The sequence below is a fragment of the Haliotis rufescens genome, unplaced genomic scaffold (genome assembly GCF_023055435.1).
Source record: "Haliotis rufescens isolate VD_foot unplaced genomic scaffold, xgHalRufe1.0.p SCAF_18, whole genome shotgun sequence".
Taxonomy (NCBI): domain Eukaryota; kingdom Metazoa; phylum Mollusca; class Gastropoda; order Lepetellida; family Haliotidae; genus Haliotis; species Haliotis rufescens.
The window spans coordinates 27,383,405-27,406,254 of record NW_025963868.1 but is presented as its reverse complement, the minus strand read 5'-3'; the positions used below and the strand labels follow the sequence as shown (position 1 = coordinate 27,406,254).

The window sequence follows — 22,850 nt, the reverse complement described above, 5'->3', positions numbered from 1 at the left end:
TCATCCTGATTATGGTTCTGGGTTATACAGCATCGGGGGGCACGGGGGGCCCACTCATCTAAGGCGCCGCGATTCGCTGTGCAGAGTTGCGTCCCTTGGGCACGCCAGAAATCTATGATTGTGTGTTCGAATCCCGGTTCGCCCCGATTATGATTCTAGGTTTATCAGCACCATACCCGTGCTCGTGGGTTTCACCAAAGTGGTAAACGTCTGAGACCTGCATCACTTCGGGCTTTCCTCCCACATTAAGCTGACACGCCGTGATATAACTGGAATACTGTTAAAAGAGGCGTTAAACTCACTCACTTGCAGCATCATATCCGCGTGATCAACCAGGACACACCTCGAATCATCATCCCATGTAAACTATTGATATCATAATCCGACTACGGTGGTTCGGGTGGTCAGGGGGCGGTCGGGTAGCCTAGTGGCTACACTCACTCACTCAGGTGGTCAGGTTCGGTGACTTGGCGGTCTGCATGTCACCGGGTTCGGGTGGCGCAGATACTTGTTCACGCCTTCAGTCAGTTGTTTGACAGGTCCGGGCACGAATCTTTACAGGGCGTCGTGATACAGTCGGAATATTTGTGCCTGCGGTATTAAACGTCATTCACTCTTTTACTCATTAGTCGGCTGCTTCGACTAACTTGTTGTACTAGGGACATATTCTACACTGGAATGTGACTGTCATGTAGCTACCCACTTACAATATTTGAGACTGATAGCAATATTAATACAGTAAGAGTGAGTGAGTGATGTGATTTTACGCCGCTTTTTAGCAATATTCAAGCAATATCACGGCGGGGGACACCAGAAATGGGCTTCACACATTGTACCCATGTCGGGAGTCGAACCCGGGTGAATCCAGTAAGAGACCATTTAAACTTCAATAACGGCAACATGAAAGACTGTCTAGTTCGTTGTGCGGAGTAACATCTCTTACCCCTGTGTGTCAGCACAATACACGTGTTCGTTGATTTCAACAAAGCATGTGCTTCCCTCTAGCAAAATGCTGCCGTATCGTCATATGACGGGAGTATGTTCAAAGCTGCGAACACCTGGTTTCATCACTGATTTTTAATGATCCAGTCTTTATTTCGCCTTTTACTCCCGTCGGATAATTGGGACTGGTTACATTCTGGCGTTGACGTTATAACTCGTCAAACTCATTCACTTATAGAATACTTCTTTTCTTGACACCACTTACCGTTGTACTGTCTACAGTTAATGATTTTCCCGACCGCATCCGTGGTCTAGTGGTAGAGCGTCCGCCCGGAGAGCGGAAGGTCCGGGGTTCAATTCCCGGCCGCGTCTTACCAAAAGACGTTAAAAGATGGTACTTGTTGCTACCCTGTCTGGCGCTCGGCTTTAAAGGACTGGTCGGCTCGGAGTCAGTATACTTTGTCTGAGTGGGGTATTCATGTTAAACTGCGGCATGGTATCTCAGTGAGAAATCGACATCAGTCCGGACTAGTAGTGAGTGAGTGAGTGAGTTAAATTTTACATCGCATCGGCAATATTCCAGCCATATAGCGATGTGAACTAGGTATTTAATCTAAAATATCTGCCAACAAAGGACAGTAAAATAGTAAGTTATATCACAGTTTTTTAATAAAACAAACTAGATCATAATTTCCTTTAAAAACATATAGTAACAAGAGATTAAGTCCTATCAATTAAAACAAGGCTATAGACCACCAATAACCAAAGTTAGACCACCTTACTGGAGATCATGGGGACTTACAGTACCTATGCTTCCTGCATGACTCCCCAGCAGGATTTATGCCATCACTTTGGTTACCAGTGGGTGTACCGTATGCTAGCCAATATTAAAAAACACAAAACAAATTGACAATACAATCAAAGTTCTAAAACGCAAGTCAATATTACTTACCTTGATCGAGAATGGATTTACGTGGCACTAGCAGGAGGACAATATTTTTACGCTACTTTAACCACCCGAGTGGCACCACCATCAACAATCTCAGTTGATGTTAATATTTAACTTATTTAAAATGTATATCATCTATCAAAATTTATCTAGTAGTTCTTTTTCTCTTAAAAATTCAAGAATTAAATGAGTACTGACATTATTAAAAAGATCCTTCAACGAAGATGAATGATAATATTTATCCCTTGTGAGAGAGAAATCGACACTATCAAGCAAAACATGCTTGACGGTGATTCTCTCATCACAAGGGATACAGAATGGAGGATCTTCAGCTTTTAACAAATATTCGTGCGTATAACGAGAATGGCCAATACGACATCGTCGCAGAGTGACCTCTTCAAATCTGGACTGACAACCCAAGTAAGTGTAACCGATGGTTTGTTTTATGGCATGTAGCTTATTTACACCCACTTGGGTGTCCCACTTCTTTTGCATAAGGTCCCTGATGTAACATCTAATAACAGGTTTAATATCACTGTATGGAATAAGAAGTGGGGTCACAGATTTGTTGAGTGCTGCCTTTGCAGCAGCATCAGCCATTGTGTTACCCACAATGCCGACATGGCTGGGCAACCAACAGAAGACAATGTCGTATTGGCCAGTGGCAAGGTCATTGTACATTTCTAATATATCCAAGATAAATGGATGACCCGAAGACATGTTTTTAATCGCCTGAAGACAAGACAGTGAATCAGAAAATATTATAAATTGTTTGTGTATGAACTGCTGTTGAATGTATTCCAAAGCTGTGAGTATTGCCTTAGATTCGGCTGTGAATATAGAGCTATTGTCGGGTAATCGGGAAGAGATAGTTTTAGATCCAATGACAGTGGCACTAGAAACATTGCCACCGTCCTTGGATCCGTCAGTGAAAATAGAACGGTGAGAATCATAATTGCTCCTCAACTGAATGTAATCCTGTTGATAGTGTAAGTCATTAGTTTCTGATTTTTTGTTATTAGCAAGCGTTAGATCCACTGTCGGTCGAACCAATTGCCATGAAGGAGATGATAAAAGTCTGTGTGGAGATACGATATCAAGTTCTATCTTGGCAGCAGTAATATGGGATTTCATCCGAATCCCAAGAGGTGGAATATGTTTGGGTTTCTTCTGAAACAGTTCTTCATATTGTGGATGAAAAACTGTATCATAAGCAGGATTTGATAGATTTGAACGTAGTTTTGCAATATACTGAAGAGACAATTTAATACGTCGCTGGTGAAGAGAAGGCTCATCAGCTTCGACATAAAGGCTATCAATAGGAGACGTCCTGAAGGCGCCAAGACATAGTCTCAGGCCTTGATGGTGGACTGTATCTAATTTTTCGAGATTACTCTTACAGGCTCCACCATATACAATCGAGCCATAATCTAATTTGGAGCGAATAAGAGATCTATATAAGTGGATGAGGGTTGTCTGATCCCCTCCCCACTTAGAATTTGATACGACTTTCAGTAGATCTAAGGCCTTCAGGCATTTATTCTTCAGATACTTAATATGAGGCAAATAGGTCAAATGATGGTCAAAAACAATTCCCAAAAATTTGGCCTCCTCAACAACCTTGATTGGAGTATAGTCAAGAAACAATTCAGGATCTTTATGAGGTTTATAACTTCGACAAAAATGAATACAATTTGTCTTGGATTTTGAAAATTTGAAACCATTTTTTTCACACCAATTCTGAATTTTATTTAAGCAAAGCTGCAATTGTCTTTCAATAGTGCGCATATTTTTTCCACGACACGAAATGTTAAAATCGTCAACAAATAATGACCCATCAATCGAGTCATTTAATACAGTTGCTAAACTGTTAATCTTAATACTAAACAAAGTGACAGACAATATACTGCCCTGTGGGACACCCTGATCCTGATTATAATGATCAGACAGGGTTGAGCCCACGCGGACTTGGAATTGCCTGTCAGTTAAAAACTTTGATACAAATTGAGGCAAACGGCCTCTCAAACCAAAGTCATGTAAATCATTCAAAATACCATGTTTCCATGTGGTATCATATGCTTTTTCTAGGTCAAAAAAGATTAATACCGCATGCTGCTTATTTGCAATGGCATTTTTGATAAATGAATCCAAACGGACTAAATGATCTATGGTACTTCGGTTCTTTCGGAAACCACATTGAATGTTAGTGATTAAATTGTTGGTTTCCAAGTACCAAACCAATCTATTGTTTACCATACGTTCCATGGTTTTACAGACACAGCTTGTTAATGAGATAGGTCGATAATTTGAAGGATCTGAATGATCCCGGCCAGGCTTTGGTATAGGTATGACAATGGCATTATGCCAAGAAGATGGAAAATTCCCTGAAGTCCATATTTCATCAAAGATACAAAGCAGAACAAGAAGTTGATAATGGATGTTATCAGCACCCGTTGCAGTATCATGGGCCTGTCCAAGTGCAGTATTAAGCTCATGAATTGAAAATATTTCGTTATAATCTTTACCATTGTCGGAACTAAAATTAATACTTTTCTTTTCTTGTTGTTGTTTGTATTTTTGAAATTTAGGTACGTAATTAGATGATGAAGAGTGTTTGGCCAAAGTTTCGCCCAGTTTATTTGCAATGTCATTCTTATCAGTCAGTAATCTATCTCCATCTTCAAGATGATGAACAGCAGACTTTGAACATTTACCTTGGATTTTTTGTATCATGTTCCACACCTTTGAAATCGGAGTTCGGGAATTGATTTTTGATACATATCTTCTCCATGATTGGCGTTTTGTTTGTTTAAATGTACGCCGTGCCTTGGCGTTTGTTATTTTAACATTATTAAGATTATGTACCGTAGGATGTCGATGGAAATACCTTTCCGCCTTCTTCCTAATCTTTCTGGCCTTTTTACAATCTGTATCAAACCATGGTTTACGAATGTGTGGTATTACAGAGGACTTAGGAATAGCGTCGTCAGCAATTTCATGGAGTTTATCAGAAAACACCTGAATGGGATCAGGGACATTTATTAAAATATCAGTTGTCAATATTTCCTCACATAATGATTTGAATCAAGGCCAATTTGCCTTTGAAAAAATCCATCTCGTTGAAGGTGGCTCATCAGCTGGGTTGTTGGCAGTAAGAATAGAAGGGAAATGGTCACTCCCACACATGTCATCGTGGACTGACCATGTAAATTTGGTTAACAGATTTGAATCTGAGATTGAAAGATCCAAAACAGAATAAGAACCACTAGCAGGATGTAAGTAAGTTTTTGTGCCATCATTAAATATACAAAGATTATTATCAGTGATAAAATCTTCAATGACTTTACCCTTAGAATTTGTGCTATCACTTCCCCATAGAGGATTATGACCATTCAGGTCGCCCATGATGATACTGGGTTTCGGGAGCTGGTCATATAACGATTGTAGGTCAGATCGCTGAAGAGCTGAAGAGGGTGGAATATACAATGAGCACAAAATAAAAACAACGTGCAGTGTGAGTCGAACTGCAACAGCCTGTAGATTGACATTCAGAGGAACAGGATTGTGGATCACATCCTGCCTAACCAGAATAGAACATCCCCCAGTAGCCTTAACAGAGGGAGGAGAAAATGAATGATGCGAAATGTATTTACGCATGTCAAACTTATCTGTTGGCTTGAGATATGTCTCTTGCAGACAGAATGCCGACGGCTGAAAGTCTTGTACTAATAATTGCAATTCATTAAAATTGGTCCTAAGTCCTCTGCAATTCCATTGTATAAGATTAGGATCTCTGTTCATGGAGGTTCAACTGGGGAACGTGGACTTGTGGAGGGGCCATTCCCATGGTCTGGGAGGGAAGGAGAGACCTCCATGGTCAATGGTTCAAAATGATTTTGAACCGGAACAGTCGTTACAGAAGAGGAGGGCACAGCCAGATGCTGAAGTGCCTTCGTCTTATTCTTCAACTTTTTTTTCTCTGTTTTTGTGAGATGTACATCACCTTGGGCTATATCTTGTGATGGTTCAGGTGTTGAGTCATCAGTTTGGCAAGCGGAAGAAATTGGAAAGTTGGAGATACTTCCTCCAATAATCTTTGTGTGTCAGTTATCCATGATATGTCAGTTTGACAGGATATAGAAGCTGTTGTTGGTCTCAGAACAGAAACTGGAGCAGGAGAAGAAATTGCAGCTGAATATGTAAGAGATGGATTTGGGTTTGATTGAACAGGAACTAATTTTTTGGCTTCAAAATAGGAAATATTTTGAGTGCATTTGAGTTTCATAATTTTTGCTTCATATTCAAATGTTGGACAAGATTTTGATGATGTTAGATGTTCACCGTTGCAGTTAGCACACTTGATGTCATTTGTGCAATTATTGCTCTCATGAGCTTCACCGCAACGGGAACATTTTGTTTTTCCATGGCAAGATTTTGCACCGTGTCCAAATTTTTGGCATTTAAAACAACGGAGTGGATTTGGTACATATACCTCCACTCCGATGTTGCAATAACCGGCTTTAACAGACTTGGGAAGAGTTGTCAGTCCGAAGGTAAACAGGTAAGTATTAGTGTTTATGATTTCGGATCCTTGTTTCCTAGTGAACCGTTTTACAACGGTGACACCTTGAGATTTCAGCTCGTCTGCAATTTCTTCTTCTGACATGTCAGAAAGACAGCGGGACCAGTCTCTGACGATGCCTCTACACGAGTTCAGTGTCTTGTGCACTGAGACAACAACCTGGGTGTTTACAAACTGCTGTATACCCAGCACATTCCACTAATAGAGAACCACCTTTCAGTCGAGTAACAGTCTTAACGTCTCCGCAGACACCTTGGATGCCCATGGAGACGGCAAATGGATTCAGTTTCAATGGACTTCCATCCGCAGCTTCAATAACCAAGAATTTTGGCCAGGAATCAGACACAAATTGAGAAACTTCTTCATCTGATGAAGAAGAAAGATGTCTTCTTTTATTTGCTTTTACAGAACCAGAGTGTAATGTGTTAGCCATAGTAGGGTGATGCGGTTCAGCAACCCTGCTCCCCACCCGCCACCGAGTGTCAACAAAGACGATGTTGCAGTGGAAACCAGGCTGAAACATCAGGGCTACAGGGGTGGTATACTCCAGAAACACAAACTTGTATAGCAAGGAGATCTAAAAGAAGAAATGCCAGGCTGGTTCGACCTTCAACATTTTTCTTGAGAAACCCAGAATACAGAGGTCCATATCACCAGATTGGCCCATGAGCCACCGCCTTCTGGCATAAGACTCTAGGCAAACGTTTACATAATAATTTGGGATGTCAAACACGTAACACATGACCAAGACCAAATAATACATGAATATCAATCACATTTGTGCAAACACAATATTATGCACAGGGCCTGGCATGACCAGCCGATTGATAAGACCGGGCCCATCTTACTACCCGTCTAGGCGAAGTAAGGGTCGAAGTAGTGTGTTGGGCAAAGGAACACAGTTCCAGGAATCAGTGCCCTCAACTACCAGACTCCCGTCCTCCGCCGACACAGGGACGCAACCCACGGCAAACGGGCTGCCCACTTTGGTCGCCTTTTACGACCAGCAATGGGGTGCTGTAGAAATATTCTACCCCGGTTCCACACGGGGGAAGAGCGATTAGCGTTACCCAGCACTCACCACGAGGAGGTTGCTCTTCACGAGTGCCTCCGGACTAGTAGAAGCAGCCACACAAACACACACACGTACATGCACGTCGCGATATAAGTGCATTAATCTTGAAGGCGACGTTAAACCCCATTTCACCTCACCTCGCCTAATGATTTTCCCACGTCACTCACTCACTCACTTTAAAGGTAGACCACTCTGGCATGTAAAACGGTCTTGATGGGAACATCCTTGGAACTAAGCAACATATTAAATAAAGCCTCAGTCCTTGTATTTTTAGAGCTGTTGCCAAAAGAATGTTGCTATTCTGAAATGTGTCTGAGTCAAGCGCAATTTTTGTTAATAGTTCATGTCATATAAAACCGCTACCGGAGGTTCGATCATTGGCCGCGTTATACCAAAAGACGTTGTACGATGGTAAGTGTTACTACCCTGCCTGTCGCTCCACAATAAGGGGATAAAGCAGGTCCTGAACGGCTTGAAGTGTTATTAATTTGTCTTTCCTATTCCCACACTGCCCGAAACGCTATCCCCTCAAAGATCAATACTACACTTGAGCGAAATAAATTTGAAAAGCAATGCATTTTTTAAATCACAACACATCGACAAATACCCAATTTTTTCTTATCTTTGAAATTGTGGTCCACGTGTTCGATCCCAAAATTACCCAAAGTATGTTCTATAATGGTACTTGTTGTTACTCTGCCTGGCGTTCGACATTAAGGGGAAAAAACATGGTCTGGTAGTCTCAGGGTCAGTTTACTGTCTTAGTGGAGTATCTATGTTAAACTGTGGCATGGTATCTCAGTGGGCTAGCACCGTACAGCATTTTTACGAACTAGTACAAACAGTGAGTGAGTGAGTTTGTGAGTGGGTTTGGTTTTACGCCGCTTTTGGCAATGTTCCAGCAACATCACGGCGGGGGACACCAGAAATGGGCTTATCACATTGTACCCATGTCGGGAATCGAACCCGGGTCTTCGGCGTGACGAGCGAACGCTTTAACCACTAGGCTACCCGCCCGCACTTAGTACAAACACGCGCTGGTAAGTGGTTCTTACAAAGTATGGACATTGTGATAAAAATGTGATCCGATATACTAATCATGACAATAAAACGATCGAGCACGTTATACAGTTACTTTAAAAAATACTTCATGCCATATCATGTCGGGTGATACATCGAATAGGAATGAGGATTCGAAAACAGGATCCCCTGCATGTGGTTGGTTGTTTGGTATGTTGTTTAACGCCGCACTCAGCAATATTCCAGCTATATGACGACGATCTGTAAATTATCGAGTCTGGACCAGACAATCCAGTGATTGATATCATGAGCATCGACCAATGCAATTGGGATCGATGACATGCATCAACCAAGTCAGCGAGCCTGACCAACCGATCCCGATAGTCGCCTCCTACGACAAACATAGTCGCCTTTTAACGGCAAGCATGGGTTGCCGAAGACTTATTCTTGCCCGAATCTCCACGGGTATCCTGCACGTGGAATGGATGTTGGGAACTTTCCCCAAGTGATAATAAATAACCTACAAACGCTCGGGGTTTCTTTTGTACGTGGGACAAAATATTGGAAAATGTGTTTTAATATAGGGTAACGTGTACAATCTGCTTTTGGACACGGACAGCATATTACATCAAGCACAATACATGCTGCACATGTCTCAGGTCGAGTACAATCATACATGCAGGGGTAAGACGTGTACACAATGTAACATGCGTGTTGATGAAGGGGTAATGCGTGTACGCTATGTAACATGTGTGTTGATGTAGGCATAACACGTGTACACCATGTAACATGTGTGTTGATGTAGGCAGATGACGTGTACACCATGTAACATGTGTGTTGATAGAGGCAGAACACGTGTACACTATGAAACGTGTGTGTTGATGTAGGCAGAACACATGTACACCATGTAACGTGTGTGTTGATGCAGGGGTAAGGCGTGTACACCATGAAAGATGTGTATTGATAGAGGCATGACACGTGTACACTATGTAACATGTGTGTTGATGTAGGGTTGAAAGGTGTACGCTATGTAACATGTGTGTTGATGTAGGTAGAACACGAGTACATCATGTAACATACGTGTTGATATAGGCATGACACGTGTACACCATGTAATATGTGTGTTGATGTAGGCAGAACACGTGTACACTATGTAATGTGTGTGTTGATGTAGGGTTGAGGCGTGTACACAATGTAACGTGTGTTGATGCAGGGGTAAGGCGTGTACACTATGTAACGTTTGTTGATGTAGGGGTAAAGTGTCTACACTATGTAAGATATGTGTTGATGAAGGGGTAAAGTGTGTACGCTATGTAACATGTCTGTTGATGTAGGCAGAACACGTTTACTCTATGTAACATGTGTGTTGATGTAGGCACAACACGTGTACACCATGTAAGATGTGTGTTGATAGAGGCATGACACGTGTACACTATGTCAGATGTGTGTTGATGTAGGCAGAACACGTGTACACCATGTAACATGTGTGTTGATGTAGGGTTGAAGTGTGTACGCTATGTAACATGTATGTTGATGTAGGTATAACACGTGTACACTATGTAACGCGTGTGCTGATGTAGGGGTGAGGCGTGTACACAATGTAACATGTGTGTTGATGTAGGCAGAACAAGTGTACACCATGTAATATGTGTGTTGATGTAGGTAGAACACGTGTACACCATGTAACATGTGTGTTGATACAGGCAGAACACGTGTACACTATGTAAGATGTGTGTTGATGTAGGTAGAACACGTGTACACCATGTAAGATGTGTGTTGATGTAGGTATAACACGTGTACACTATGTAACATGTGTGTTGATGTAGGCAGAACACGTGTACACTATGTAAGATGTGTGTTGATGTAGGTATAACACGTGTTCACTAAGTAACATATGTGTTGATGTAGGTATAACACGTGTACACTATGTAACATGTGTGTTGATGTAGGCAGAACACGTGTACACTATGTAAGATGTGTGTTGATGTAGGTAGAACACGTGTACACCATGTAAGATGTGTGTTGATGTAGGTAGAACACGTGTACACTATGTAACATGTGTGTTGATGTAGGGAGATCACGTGTACACCATGTAACATGTGTGTTGATGTAGTCATAACACGTGTACACCATGTCAGATGTGTGTTGATGTAGGTAGAACACGTGTACACAATGTAACATGTGTGTTGATGTAGGTAGAACACGTGTACACCATGTCAGATATGTGTTGATGTAGGTATAACACGTGTACATCATGTAAGATGTGTGTTGATGTAGGTAGAACACGTGTACACTATGTAACATGTGTGTTGATGTAGGCAGAACACGTGTATAATATGTAACATATGTGTTGATGTAGGTAGAACACGTGTACGCTATGTAAGATGTGTGTTGATGTAGGCATAACACGTGTACACCATGTCAGATGTGTGTTGATGTAGGCATAACACGTGTACACCGTGTAACATGTGTGTTGATATAGGCAGAACATGTGTACACTATGTAACATGTGTGTTGATGTAGGTATAACACGTGTACACTATGTAAGATGTGTGTTGATGTAGGTAGAACACGTGTACACAATGTAACATGTGTTAATATAGAACGCGTCCCATTTTAATTCTGGAAACCCAAAAGTCCAGAAACTCTACGCTCTTTGCCCAGTCTCGGTTAAAGGTATTTACAAAATTAAACATGCCGTTTTCATGGGAACATACCAAGGAAGAAAAAATGAAAAAAAAATTGTTTAAAAACTCAATATTTAGACTATGGGCGAAATATTTCAATATCGCTATAAAATAGTTGAAATAAGTTAAAATGAATTAAATTTTGTGTCATGATACTTGAATGAATACATTAAATGTATTTGCGAAACAAAAACATGAGTTTTAAGTACAGGAACATATTCTCGCCCATGGGCCTGCCCATGGGCCTACCCATGGGCCAGACTTCGCCCATGGGCAGGCCCATGGGCCACACTTCGCCCATGGGAGGCCCATGGGCGAGATAGTCTAAATATTGAGTTTTTAAACAATTTTTTTTTCATTTTTTCTTCCTTGGTATGTTCCCATGAAAACGGCATGTTTAATTTTGTAAATATCTTTAACCGAGACTGGGCAAAGAGCGTAGAGTTTCTGGACTTTTGGGTTTCCAGAATTAAAATGGGCATAACACGTGTACACCATGTAACTAGGTTGATCTATGCATAACACGTGTATACCATGTTTCATGTGTGTTGATGTGGTGTAACCTGTGAACAATATGTTGCACATGTGTTGATTTACTAAATCGTGTAAACTATGTCTGCTGATTGATGTGTGTTCTTGTTAGATAACATGTGTAAATATGTACAAGGTGTGTTGATATCGGGATAATACATGCACACTATGTACAGTATGTGTTGATATCGGGATAACACATGCACACTATTTACAGGGTGTGTTGATATCGGGATAACACATGCACACTATGTACAGGGTGTGTTGATATCGGGATAACACATGCACACTATGTACAGGGTGTGTTGATATCGGGATAACACATGCACACTATGTACAGTATGTGTTGATATCGGGATAACACATGCACACCATGTACCGCGTGTGTTGATGTAGGAGTGCCATGCGTACACTGTGAAACATATGGGTTGATGTTGTCGTTAGAAGTGAACACTGTTTACCGCTTGTGTTGATGTAGGAATATCATGCGTACACTGTGAAACATATGGGTTGATGTTGTCGCTATAAGTGAACACTATGTAAAGTGTGTTGATGTAGGAGTACCATGCGTACACTGTGAAACATATGGGTTGATGTTGTCGTTGTAAGTGAACACTGTGTACCGCTTGTGTTGATGTAGGAGTATCATGCGTACACTGTCATACATATGGGTTGATGTTGTCGTTATAAGTGAACACTATGTAACGTGTGTTGATGTAGGAGTGCCATGCGTACACTGTGAAACATATGGGTTGATGTTGTCGCTATAAGTGAACACTATTTACCGCTTGTATTGATGTAGGAGTACCATGCGTACACTGTGAAACATATGGGTCGATGTTGTCGATATAAGTGAACACTATGTAAAGTGTGTTGATGTAGGAGTACCATGCGTACACCGTGAAACATATGGGTTGATGTTGTCGTTGTAAGTGAACACTATAACGTGTATTGATGTAGGAGTACCATGCATACACTGTGAAACAGTTGGGTTGATGTTGTCGTTATAAGTGAACACTATGTAAAGTGTGTTGATGTAGGAGTACCATACGTACACTGTGAAACATATGGGGGGATGTTGTCGTTATAAGTGAACACTATGTAACGTGTATTCATGTAGGAGTACCATGTGTACACTGTGAAACATATGGGTTGATGTTGTCGTTGTAAGTGAACACTATGTAACGTGTATTGATGTAGGAGTACCATGCGTACACTGTGAAACAGTTGGGTTGATGTTGTCGTTATAAGTGAACACTATGTACCGCTTGTGTTGATGTAGGAGTATCATGCGTATACTGTCATACATTTGGGTTGATGTTGTCGTTATAAGTGAACACTATGTAAAGTGTGTTGATGTAGGAGTATCATGCGTACACTGTGAAACATATGGGTTGATGTTGTCGCTATAAGTGAACACTATGTAAAGTGTGTTGATGTAGGAGTACCCTGCGTACACTGTGAAACATATGGGTTGATGTTGTCGTTATAAGTGAACACTATGTACCGCTTGTGTTGATGTAGGAGTACCATGCGTACACTGTGAAACATATGGGTTGATGCTGTCGTTATAAGTGAACACTATGTAACGTGTGTTGATGTAGGAGTACCATGCGTACACTGTGAAACATATGGGTTGATGTTGTCGTTATAAGTGAACACTATGTGCCGCGTGTGTTGATGTAGGACTAACACGTGTATACTATGTAACATACAGTAAACTACGGTTATGACGACCTCAAGGGACCACTAATTTAGTTCGTTATAACTGTAGTTCGTTTTAAGCATATATACAGCATAACTACAGCAAATAGTCAGGACAAAAAGTAAGTTCGTTACATCCGTCATTTCGTTATAAGCGTGTTCGTTATTAACGCAGTTTACTGTATGTATTGATGCAGCGCTTGGTTATTCAGTGATGTCCGTCTTACGTGGAATAGCAGCTGTCAATTGTAAGCAATTGCAAGTAAGACGTAAACTATGTGTTTATTTTGTTTGTGCTGCACCGTATTTATTTGTGAGTGGTTCTGGGTTCAATCTTGTTTTCTTTTCTAAATGTACAAATCATTATCTTGACACAAGAGCCATAAACGTAGAGCCATTTACCGGAATGCATTTATAGACTGCGGAGAGACATAAAAAACAGAAATAATCACATCAATGATAGTGACTACAAATTTGTATCATAAGTGTTTTAACTTCAGCTCGTTCCCCCATCAACCTTGCGACAAAAGTAGAGCATACACTGCCTTGTGTTTTTTACGCTTTGCTATCATCGCTGCTGTATTCCCATTCTTGTCCATGTAATCAATATATACGACATGTTGAGAAAGAATACACCTTACTATCTCCACTTGTCCATGATAACAGGCGACGTGCAGGATGGTGCAACCATTATCATCAACTACAGACAAGTCACTACCTTTACTAATAAGAAGATAACACAGGTCTATATGTCCCTCAGCTGCTGCCACCATCACTGGTGTCCTCCCGATTTTTCCTCTACTGTTGATGTCCACAAAGTTTTGTGAAAGGATGTACTTCACTATCGCCACATTTCCTCCAATACAGGCCAAATGTAGGATGTTCACATCGCATGTATCCACAAGTGAAGTGTCACCTCCTTTATCCAGGACTAATTCAAACGCTTCTCTATGGCCAAATAATGCAGCCACCATCAGTGGTGTCCTCTCGTACATTCCTCTATTGTTGATGTCCACAATGTTCTGAGAGAGGATGTACTTTACTATTTCCACATTTCCTCCAATACAGGCCAAATGTAGGATGTTATCACCATTTATATCCTCAAGTGAAGTATCACTTCCTTTATCCACGACTAATTCAAACACTTCTCTATGTCCCTCACGTGCCGCTAAATGCAATGGTGTCATTCCGTGCATTCCTCTACTGTTGATGTCTGTAATATTCTGTGAGAAGATGTACTTCACCATCTCCACATGTCCTCCAAAGCAGGCCATATGTAGGATGCTGCTACCTTCAGCATCAACTTGCGACACATTTCCACCTGCACATGCACAAATGTCAAACACTTCCCTATGTCCAAATAGTGCTGCCATTATCACTGATGTTCTTTCGCGTTGTCCTCTGCTATTGATGTCTACAATGTTCAGTGAGATGATATATTTAACCATCCTCACATGACCACCTCTACAGCTTATATGAAGGATGTTGTCTCCGGCCTTATCTACTAGTGACACATTAGCTCCCTTTCCAAGGAGAAATTTAAAAACTTCACTTTTCCCATTGTATGCCGCTGTCATCGCTGATGTCCTCCCATACTGTCCTCTACTGTTGATGTCCACGATGTCAAGTGACATGATATATTTCACTATCGCAAGATGTCCTCCATGACAGGCCATATGAAGAATGTTGTTTCCCTTATTGTCAACAAATGACATGTTGCATCCTTTATGCACAAGATAGTCAAACACATCCCTATGTCCGCCACATGCTGCCAACACAACGGATGTCCTCCCATATATTCCTCTATTGTTGATGGCGGTAATGTTCCGTGAGAGGATGTACTTGATGATCTCCAGAGGGCTATGTCCACCACGCGCTGCTAACATCACTGGTGTCATCCCGTACTCCCTCTCTCTACTGTTAATGTCAACGTGACCTTCAGTTAAGATGCCTTGCACTCGGCTAAGATCACCCTCCCTGCAGGCTTCAAGAAGTATGTTGTCTCCAGACTTTCTCTTCTGGTCTCGTTTGTGTTGTTGGTATCTCGAAAGAAAGATCATCTCTTCATCTGTAAATATTTATTTAAATGTTATAATGTTTACATTTTAATGCAGATTTGTTTTACGATTTGAACATATAATTGTCCTTTCAAAAACTGCTTCACATTGATATATATATGTCTCATCCTGACATATACCGAAACCATTTCTTAGGTTGTCTTAAATTCTAATTCAGGAAAGTTGGAGATCAAGCAAATTCAATAGATATTTTAATTTTCTTATAGATCCTTTTCACTTTTATTTGTTGACTAGGGATGTTTCTTATATATATATTGTTTATATATTGTTTATTCCCAAAACGGGTTAGCCTATTACACAGAAATATTTACAGAGAGAGGGAGAAAAAAGAATTACCACTAGATTACATATACATCCATATCCATACACATTCATACACATGCATATACACAAATAAATATTTAGACTGTATGTAATGAACGAAGTCGAAAAGCTTTGTAAACGTAGACTGCTAGATTTCGTATGATTTTAGAGTTAGTGGATGACATAAGAGCATTAAATTTATTTTTAGAAGGGGTTGTAAAATATTTAGGTGGAATGTATTCAGCTCTTAAATTATTATAAGCATTGCATACAAGCACAAAATGATATTCGTCCTCAATAAAATTCTGGTTACACATCAAACACAGTCTCTGTTCTCTAATTTCCTTAATATATCGACCGGTCTCAATTCGCAGCCGATGGGAGGAGCATCTCAACTGAGCAAGAGCAGCTCTGAATTTTGAAACATTTACTACATTGATATAGCTTTCTAAGCCAAATGAAATTTTGTAAAGAGAGTAACTCTGGGATTTAGTGCTAGATGAAACAGCTGCATGCCAATCTTGCTCAGACGAGGCTTTTAAACGGTTTACAAATTCCAAGATAAAGCTTCTACTATTATTACTAAATTGCATCTCCCATATGTAGCCAAAACCAACCGAACAGAGAATGTGTTTGATTTTAGAGACCCAGTTGATCTTACCATTATTAACATCAAGTAATAATAATCTATAACATTTCTTAACTAATCTATTTTCAGGCAAATGTAAAATTCTGTACCAATAAGTAACTACACGCTTATAAGCCCATATGTACATAGGATACCTTCCGCATTCCCCCCGAATCACATGATTTGATGAAGATTGTTTAACCCCAAGAAAGCGTTTACATGCTAGTATCTGGATTTGCTCTAATTCTTTGTAGGTATCTACATATATAGATATAGCGACTCTCTTAATTTTTTATATTTTTGCTCTGGGTGGAGGAGATGAACTATTGTTCATTAATTCCCAAAATAAATCCTGTAAAATTGCCCATTACCGTCATAAAAAAAGAAATATTCAAAAATAGTCTCAATTTATATTCAGGAATACCGAAATACAGGTAAAGTTAACAGATACTTGGAGTATTTATACAATATATGAACTTCAGTAAGTGGGTCCGTGACATGGTAGTTTCTCAAATAATGTTTTCTCCCCAGTCCAACCCTTCGCTAAAAGAGCGAATGGAAACTAGACGGAAAGTAACTTGAAGGCAGTTACCTTTTACACAGACAGCTTTTCCAGATCGACTCTCTATACACCTAGAACCGAGACTGCAAGACGTGTCTGTGCAGGGACTAGCGAGTATCTGTAAACAGAGGTAAACTTTCAACTGCGTGTCCGTGGATGTCTCCTCCAAAAAATAAACCACACTGAGTCGATTAATTTCTCTGTCAGTTCTTGAGTAGCATTAGTCTTTATATTCGTTTGAAGTTGTCTTTCTAGATATAGGGGGCTGACTGGGTAATGTGATATGGATGGACTATTGACAAAGGCAACATAACACACAACTCATTGACTCTTTATATTTGACAGGAAATGGCACATAATTTGCTTAAAGTTAGTGTCCTTTCGTCAATATAGTGTAATTATCTAAACACATTTTTTGGAAAGGTATTAAGGAAAATACATGCAATCATGTTCAAAAAGAGAAACACATTTGTAAAATATATTCAACTTACATCTGAATGATTCTTTTGAAAAGCAATGAATCCTTCATTTTCCTTTTTTCGTTTTGATTCACCAAGTCGTAGACGACAAACTAACATTTCATAATTGTATTCGAATCTCAATCATCCGCCAACTTCAACACATCTTGCTTGACACAACCTGATGCCAATGTTCCTGTAAGTGACGGATCTCTCTGTCGCCTTCTCTATTGTTTGAATTCCACATTGTTTCTTGCTGGACGTGGAAGATCCAGGCACTGCGTGAACAACTGCTGACAGCAGGAGCAGGTTCCCGAAGACCCCTGAACACAGTGGCGTCATCTTCAAGTGTTCATAGAGGATTACTGGACACAACGACCACATACACTTGAGGACGAATACTCGACTGCTGATCAACAAAACCAAGGCAGACCTTTATACGTCTTATAGCAGTTGTACATAGACGGCATGTGACAGATTACGTTACTGCTCTACATGTTAAATGCGAGATCAATACAGCAAAGTACAGACTGGAACCATCAAAGAAAATGTCGTCTAAGGTTTACTGATAAATCAGTATGGGAAATTCTAAACTTCCTCAAGAATCCATCTGTGTGAAATTCGAGGATAAAATGTTTGAGGAAGTGGGTATTCCAATGATTACAATAGAATTTCGTTTCTATTAGGATTGGCAAAATCTTATCTTTGGCTTCAGCTCATAAAAGGGCACTGAACACAACTAGAACTGATTATTTCCGAATCTTACAATATAAATCAGTTAATCATAAATTACCAATTTGTAAGCAGTAAATTGTTGATGTAATTTACATAAAACTAGCACCACAGTAGGCAAATTACAACACTATATGACGGGCATGTAACGTTTAAAGGTACTGCTGGTGTATGTCAGTCGATGCAATAGAAGGTCGTGTGTTTCTCTGCTCACAGCTCATAACTACAGGTCTGTCAGAATCACAGGATCGTGAGATCGTGACTCGAAGGGATTTAAAAATGGTCCATTTATCAGTTGCACAAATTTGCAGAAAAAAAACCCATTTATGTGTTAAGCTATTGACTCATAGATACTAAAATAAACTATATTATTTTCTTTGAGATGCACGTTAGATTCACATGCTGTCGGTTCAACACATCGTGGCCATATTATTCTTGCATTTTTCACTTGAGACAGCAAAATATGTCTATCCAATTTCACAAGTCATAGGTCTAACATTAAGTAAGGATAAGAATTTATGGAAGAACAACTTCTTTATTACAATTAAGAGCGACGTTTCGGAGTAGGTTCTAACACCGTTATCAACAAGTGATGTGTACTTCGTCGCTCTTAATTGTAATAAAGAAGTTGTTCATCCATAAATTCCTATCCTTGCTTAGTACTCCAACTTCTAAATGCCTATCAAAAAAGGTCTAACATTGCCAACATCAGAAATAAACAATTGCATCAGAACATGTCCAGCAATAAATGCTCTTAGAGAATGCTGGATCTCGTGAAAAAAGGTCCAACTTATTCTTTCAGAGAAAAAAAAGAGTAGTCGGTCAATCACGTTATAAATTGGTCCTATGTCTCTTCGTGTTAGTCATGCATACGTACTGAAAGAATGTGTACTGAATACTGCAAGACCACAATCTGAAAATTCGGAGTGAAAGAGTTCCAGAGGAAACATATTTTACTTGCTGAAACATTAACGTTGCAAATTTGGGAACGTAAATATTGTCTGACTGTGACTACAACTACTTGACCTTCTACTACTTCTACTTTACTACCACTACTACTACTACTACTAGTAGCAGACTTACTACTACTACTACTACTACTACTACTACTATTGCTACTACAGCCACCACCACCATCCCCGCCACCACTACTCCTACTACTACTACTTCTACTATTACTACCACTACCACTACTACTACAAGTACTATTATTACTACTACAGCCACCACCACCAACTACTAGTACTGCTGCTACAACCACTACCACTACCACTACTACTACTACTACTATTATTACTACTACGACCACCACTACCATCACCACCACAACTACTACTACTACTACTAGACCTGTTATTTAAGTACCACACGAAATCATGTCCCTGTGCTTGTTGGTTTCACGAAAGTGGTAAACGTTTAAGACCCGTATCACTTCGAGTGCTTATCTCACATCAAGATGACAAACCGTATTAAACAGCAATTATGTTTAAAATGGTATTTAACCATACTCGCTGACCGGAACTAGACAGGTCACTTTTTACCACAAGACACAAGATATATGTCACCTACGTTACTTTTAGGTACATCACTTGTATAAAATCACAATACACAACATGGGCCCTCAATATTACAAATACACAGAACACTTACATAAGACATGATACTGTATTGCAGAATTCGTCAATGCCACAAATGAACATGCCCCTTGTGTAACACAATGCCCAATATAGTTTAGCTATCTTACTTTTAGACAGGTCACTTATTTAATAAACAAGACACATCATATATAAGCTATATTACTATTGGACAGAACACGTACATCGCACGATACATCACAGGGGTCTTCATACGACAACTAAACATGTCAATTGTAGAAGATAAGCTACAACATAGGTCCTCTGTACCTCTAGTAGGCACGACACCTATTTAGCACACTACATCAACGAAATATTTAATACTACAACTATATGGACATGGACCAGCTTACAACGTCTTGGAAGACTATTTATACAAAAAAGACGCCTCACTTCCTTATCACTGCATCGACGAAAACGTCTTGACGACCGAGTGCTTAAAACGGATACACCGTCGTCCAAAGAATGATAGTTTGTAGTGTCAGTAGCGGTGTTGTAGTGACAGTGGAAGTAGTAGTGGCAGTAGCAGTGGTAGTGGTGGTACTGGAAGTAGAGGTAGTAAAAGTAGTAGTAGTAGCAGTGGTGGTGGTATAGTAGTCGTTGTAGTGGTAGTAGTAGCAGTGGTAGTTTTGGTGGTGGTAGTAGTTGTGATCTTTGTAGGGGTGGTAGTAGTAGTAGTAGTTGTTGTGGTGGTGATGGTAGTATAAGTTGTAGTATTAGTGGTATGAGTAGTAGTAGTAGTAACAGTGGTGGTGGTATAGTAGTCGCAGTGGTGGTAGCAGTAATTAGTAGTAGTTGTAGTAGTTGTAGAAGCAGCAGTACAACAGTGACATGATTGTAAGTGTATAGAAGTGTTATACAAGTGATATAACCACTACAATTAGTATCGATATGGTTTTATGTTATACAGAGCCACGGTGTCATATTGGGACAGATGGGCCATCTCAGGCAAGGTTTATGTCATGAAAGTGGTATGGCTACTTCTGTGTATAGATATAAAACAATATCTGATGGTAGATCTTGTAATATACAAGTTATTTGGCTATTTGTTTGTTTGTTTGTTTTGTTTTGTTTGTTGTTTAGCGCCGCACTCAGCAATATTCAAGCTATATGACGGCGGTCTGTAAATAATCTAGTGATTGATATCATGAGCATCGATCCACGCAATTGGGATCGATGACATGCATCAACCAAGTCAGCGAGCCTAACCACCCGATCCCGTTAGTCACCTTTTACGACAAGCATAGTTGCCTTTTACGACAAGCATGGGTTGCTGAAGACCTATTCTACCCAGGAATCTTCACAGGTCGATTTGGCTATTAATAATGAAGACAGGCCATCTGAGATGTGGTTTATTCTGGCTACTTGAGAGAGAGAGATGCTAAATATACAGACGGACATACAGACAGACAGAAACACACATGCACACAGACAGATAAGATACAGATAACCCATTTGAGGTGGTGCCTATGTGTATTCACTAAGTCTTCACAAGTACCATGGATAAAAATACCATACTGATATGACAGGATAGTTTTTTTCTGAATTCAACTCTCCAATATTTACAAAGTGTGTTTTGATTTATATACAGATAGATGAAAGCGTACCGGTGTAGATGCTATTATTCAAGCTTACTTTCTGTCAAACACTTGGCCTTCTTGCAGAATATATTGAACTCATCCCTCCGTGGTTAATCCATCATACCAATTGATTTAGACGTGAGTATGGTATATAATATTCATACCTTCAGTCTACTTTGGAATGTTTCGATTTGTTAGTGTGGCGCAGTGAGTTAGATATATGTAATATATACAATATTCATGCCTTCAGTCTACATGGGAATGTTTTGATTTGTTAGTGTGGCGCAGTGAGTTAGATATATGTAATACATACAATATTCATGCCTTCAGCCTACATGGGAATGTTTTGATTTGTTAGTGTAGCAAAGTGAGTTAGATATATGTAATATATACAATATTCATACCTTCAGTCTACTTTGGAATGTTTTGATTTGTTAGTGTAGCGAAGTGAGTTAGATATATGTAATATATACAATATTCATACCGTCAGTCTACATGGGAATGTTTTGATTTGTTAGTGTGGCATAGTGAGTTAGATATATGTAATATACTAGTATACAATATTCATACCGTCAGTCTACATGTGAATGTTTTGATTTGTTAGTGTAGCGAAATGAGTTAGATATATGTAATATATACAATATTCATACCGTCAGACTACATGTGAATGTTTTGATTTGTTAGTGTAGCGAAGTTAGTTAGATATATGTAATATATACAATATCCATACCGTCAGTCTACAAGGGAATGTTTGGATTTGTTAGTGTAGCGAAGTGAGTTAGATATTTGTAATATGTACAATATTCATACCGTCAGTCTACAAGGGAATGTTTGGATTTGTCAGTGTGGCGCAGTGAGTTAGATATATGTAATAAACTAGTATACAATATTCATACCGTCAGTCTACAAGGGAATGTTTGGATTTGTTAATGTAGCGAAGTGAGTTAGATATATGTAATATATACAATATTCATACCGTCAGTCTACAAGGGAATGTTTGGATTTGTCAGTGTGGCGCAGTGAGTTAGATATATGTAATAAACTAGTATACAATATCCATACCGTCAGTCTACATGGGAATGTTTGGATTTGTTAGTGTAGCGAAGTGAGTTAGATATATGTAATATATACAATATTCATACCGTCAGTCTACAAGGGAATGTTTGGATTTGTCAGTGTGGCGCAGTGAGTTAGATATATGTAATAAACTAGTATACAATATTCATACCGTCAGTCTACAAGGGAATGTTTGGATTTGTTTGTGTGGCGTAGTGAGTTGTATGTCCAAAGTTATGTTATGCTTAAAGTATTAGATGAGAATGGAAAAGTCAGTTGGGCATCGTATGTGAGGCAAAATATTTAATGTTATTTAATAGCAGTTTTGC

The 22,850-nt window shown here is 39.7% G+C and overlaps 1 protein-coding gene across 1 annotated transcript; it reads right to left on the bottom strand.

Moving 5' to 3' along the window:
* Nucleotides 1–11,692: 11,692 nt before the first annotated feature.
* On the bottom strand, nucleotides 11,693–15,550 carry LOC124148894 (ankyrin repeat domain-containing protein 50-like; the record flags this gene model as incomplete). The annotated part of the gene is made up of 2 exons (XM_048397988.1): nucleotides 14,132–15,550; nucleotides 11,693–11,767 (listed from the first exon to the last, which is right to left on the bottom strand). Coding segments are annotated over exons 1-2 (1,494 nt in total), but the record flags the coding sequence as incomplete, so codon positions are not given.
* Nucleotides 15,551–22,850: the final 7,300 nt, after the last annotated feature.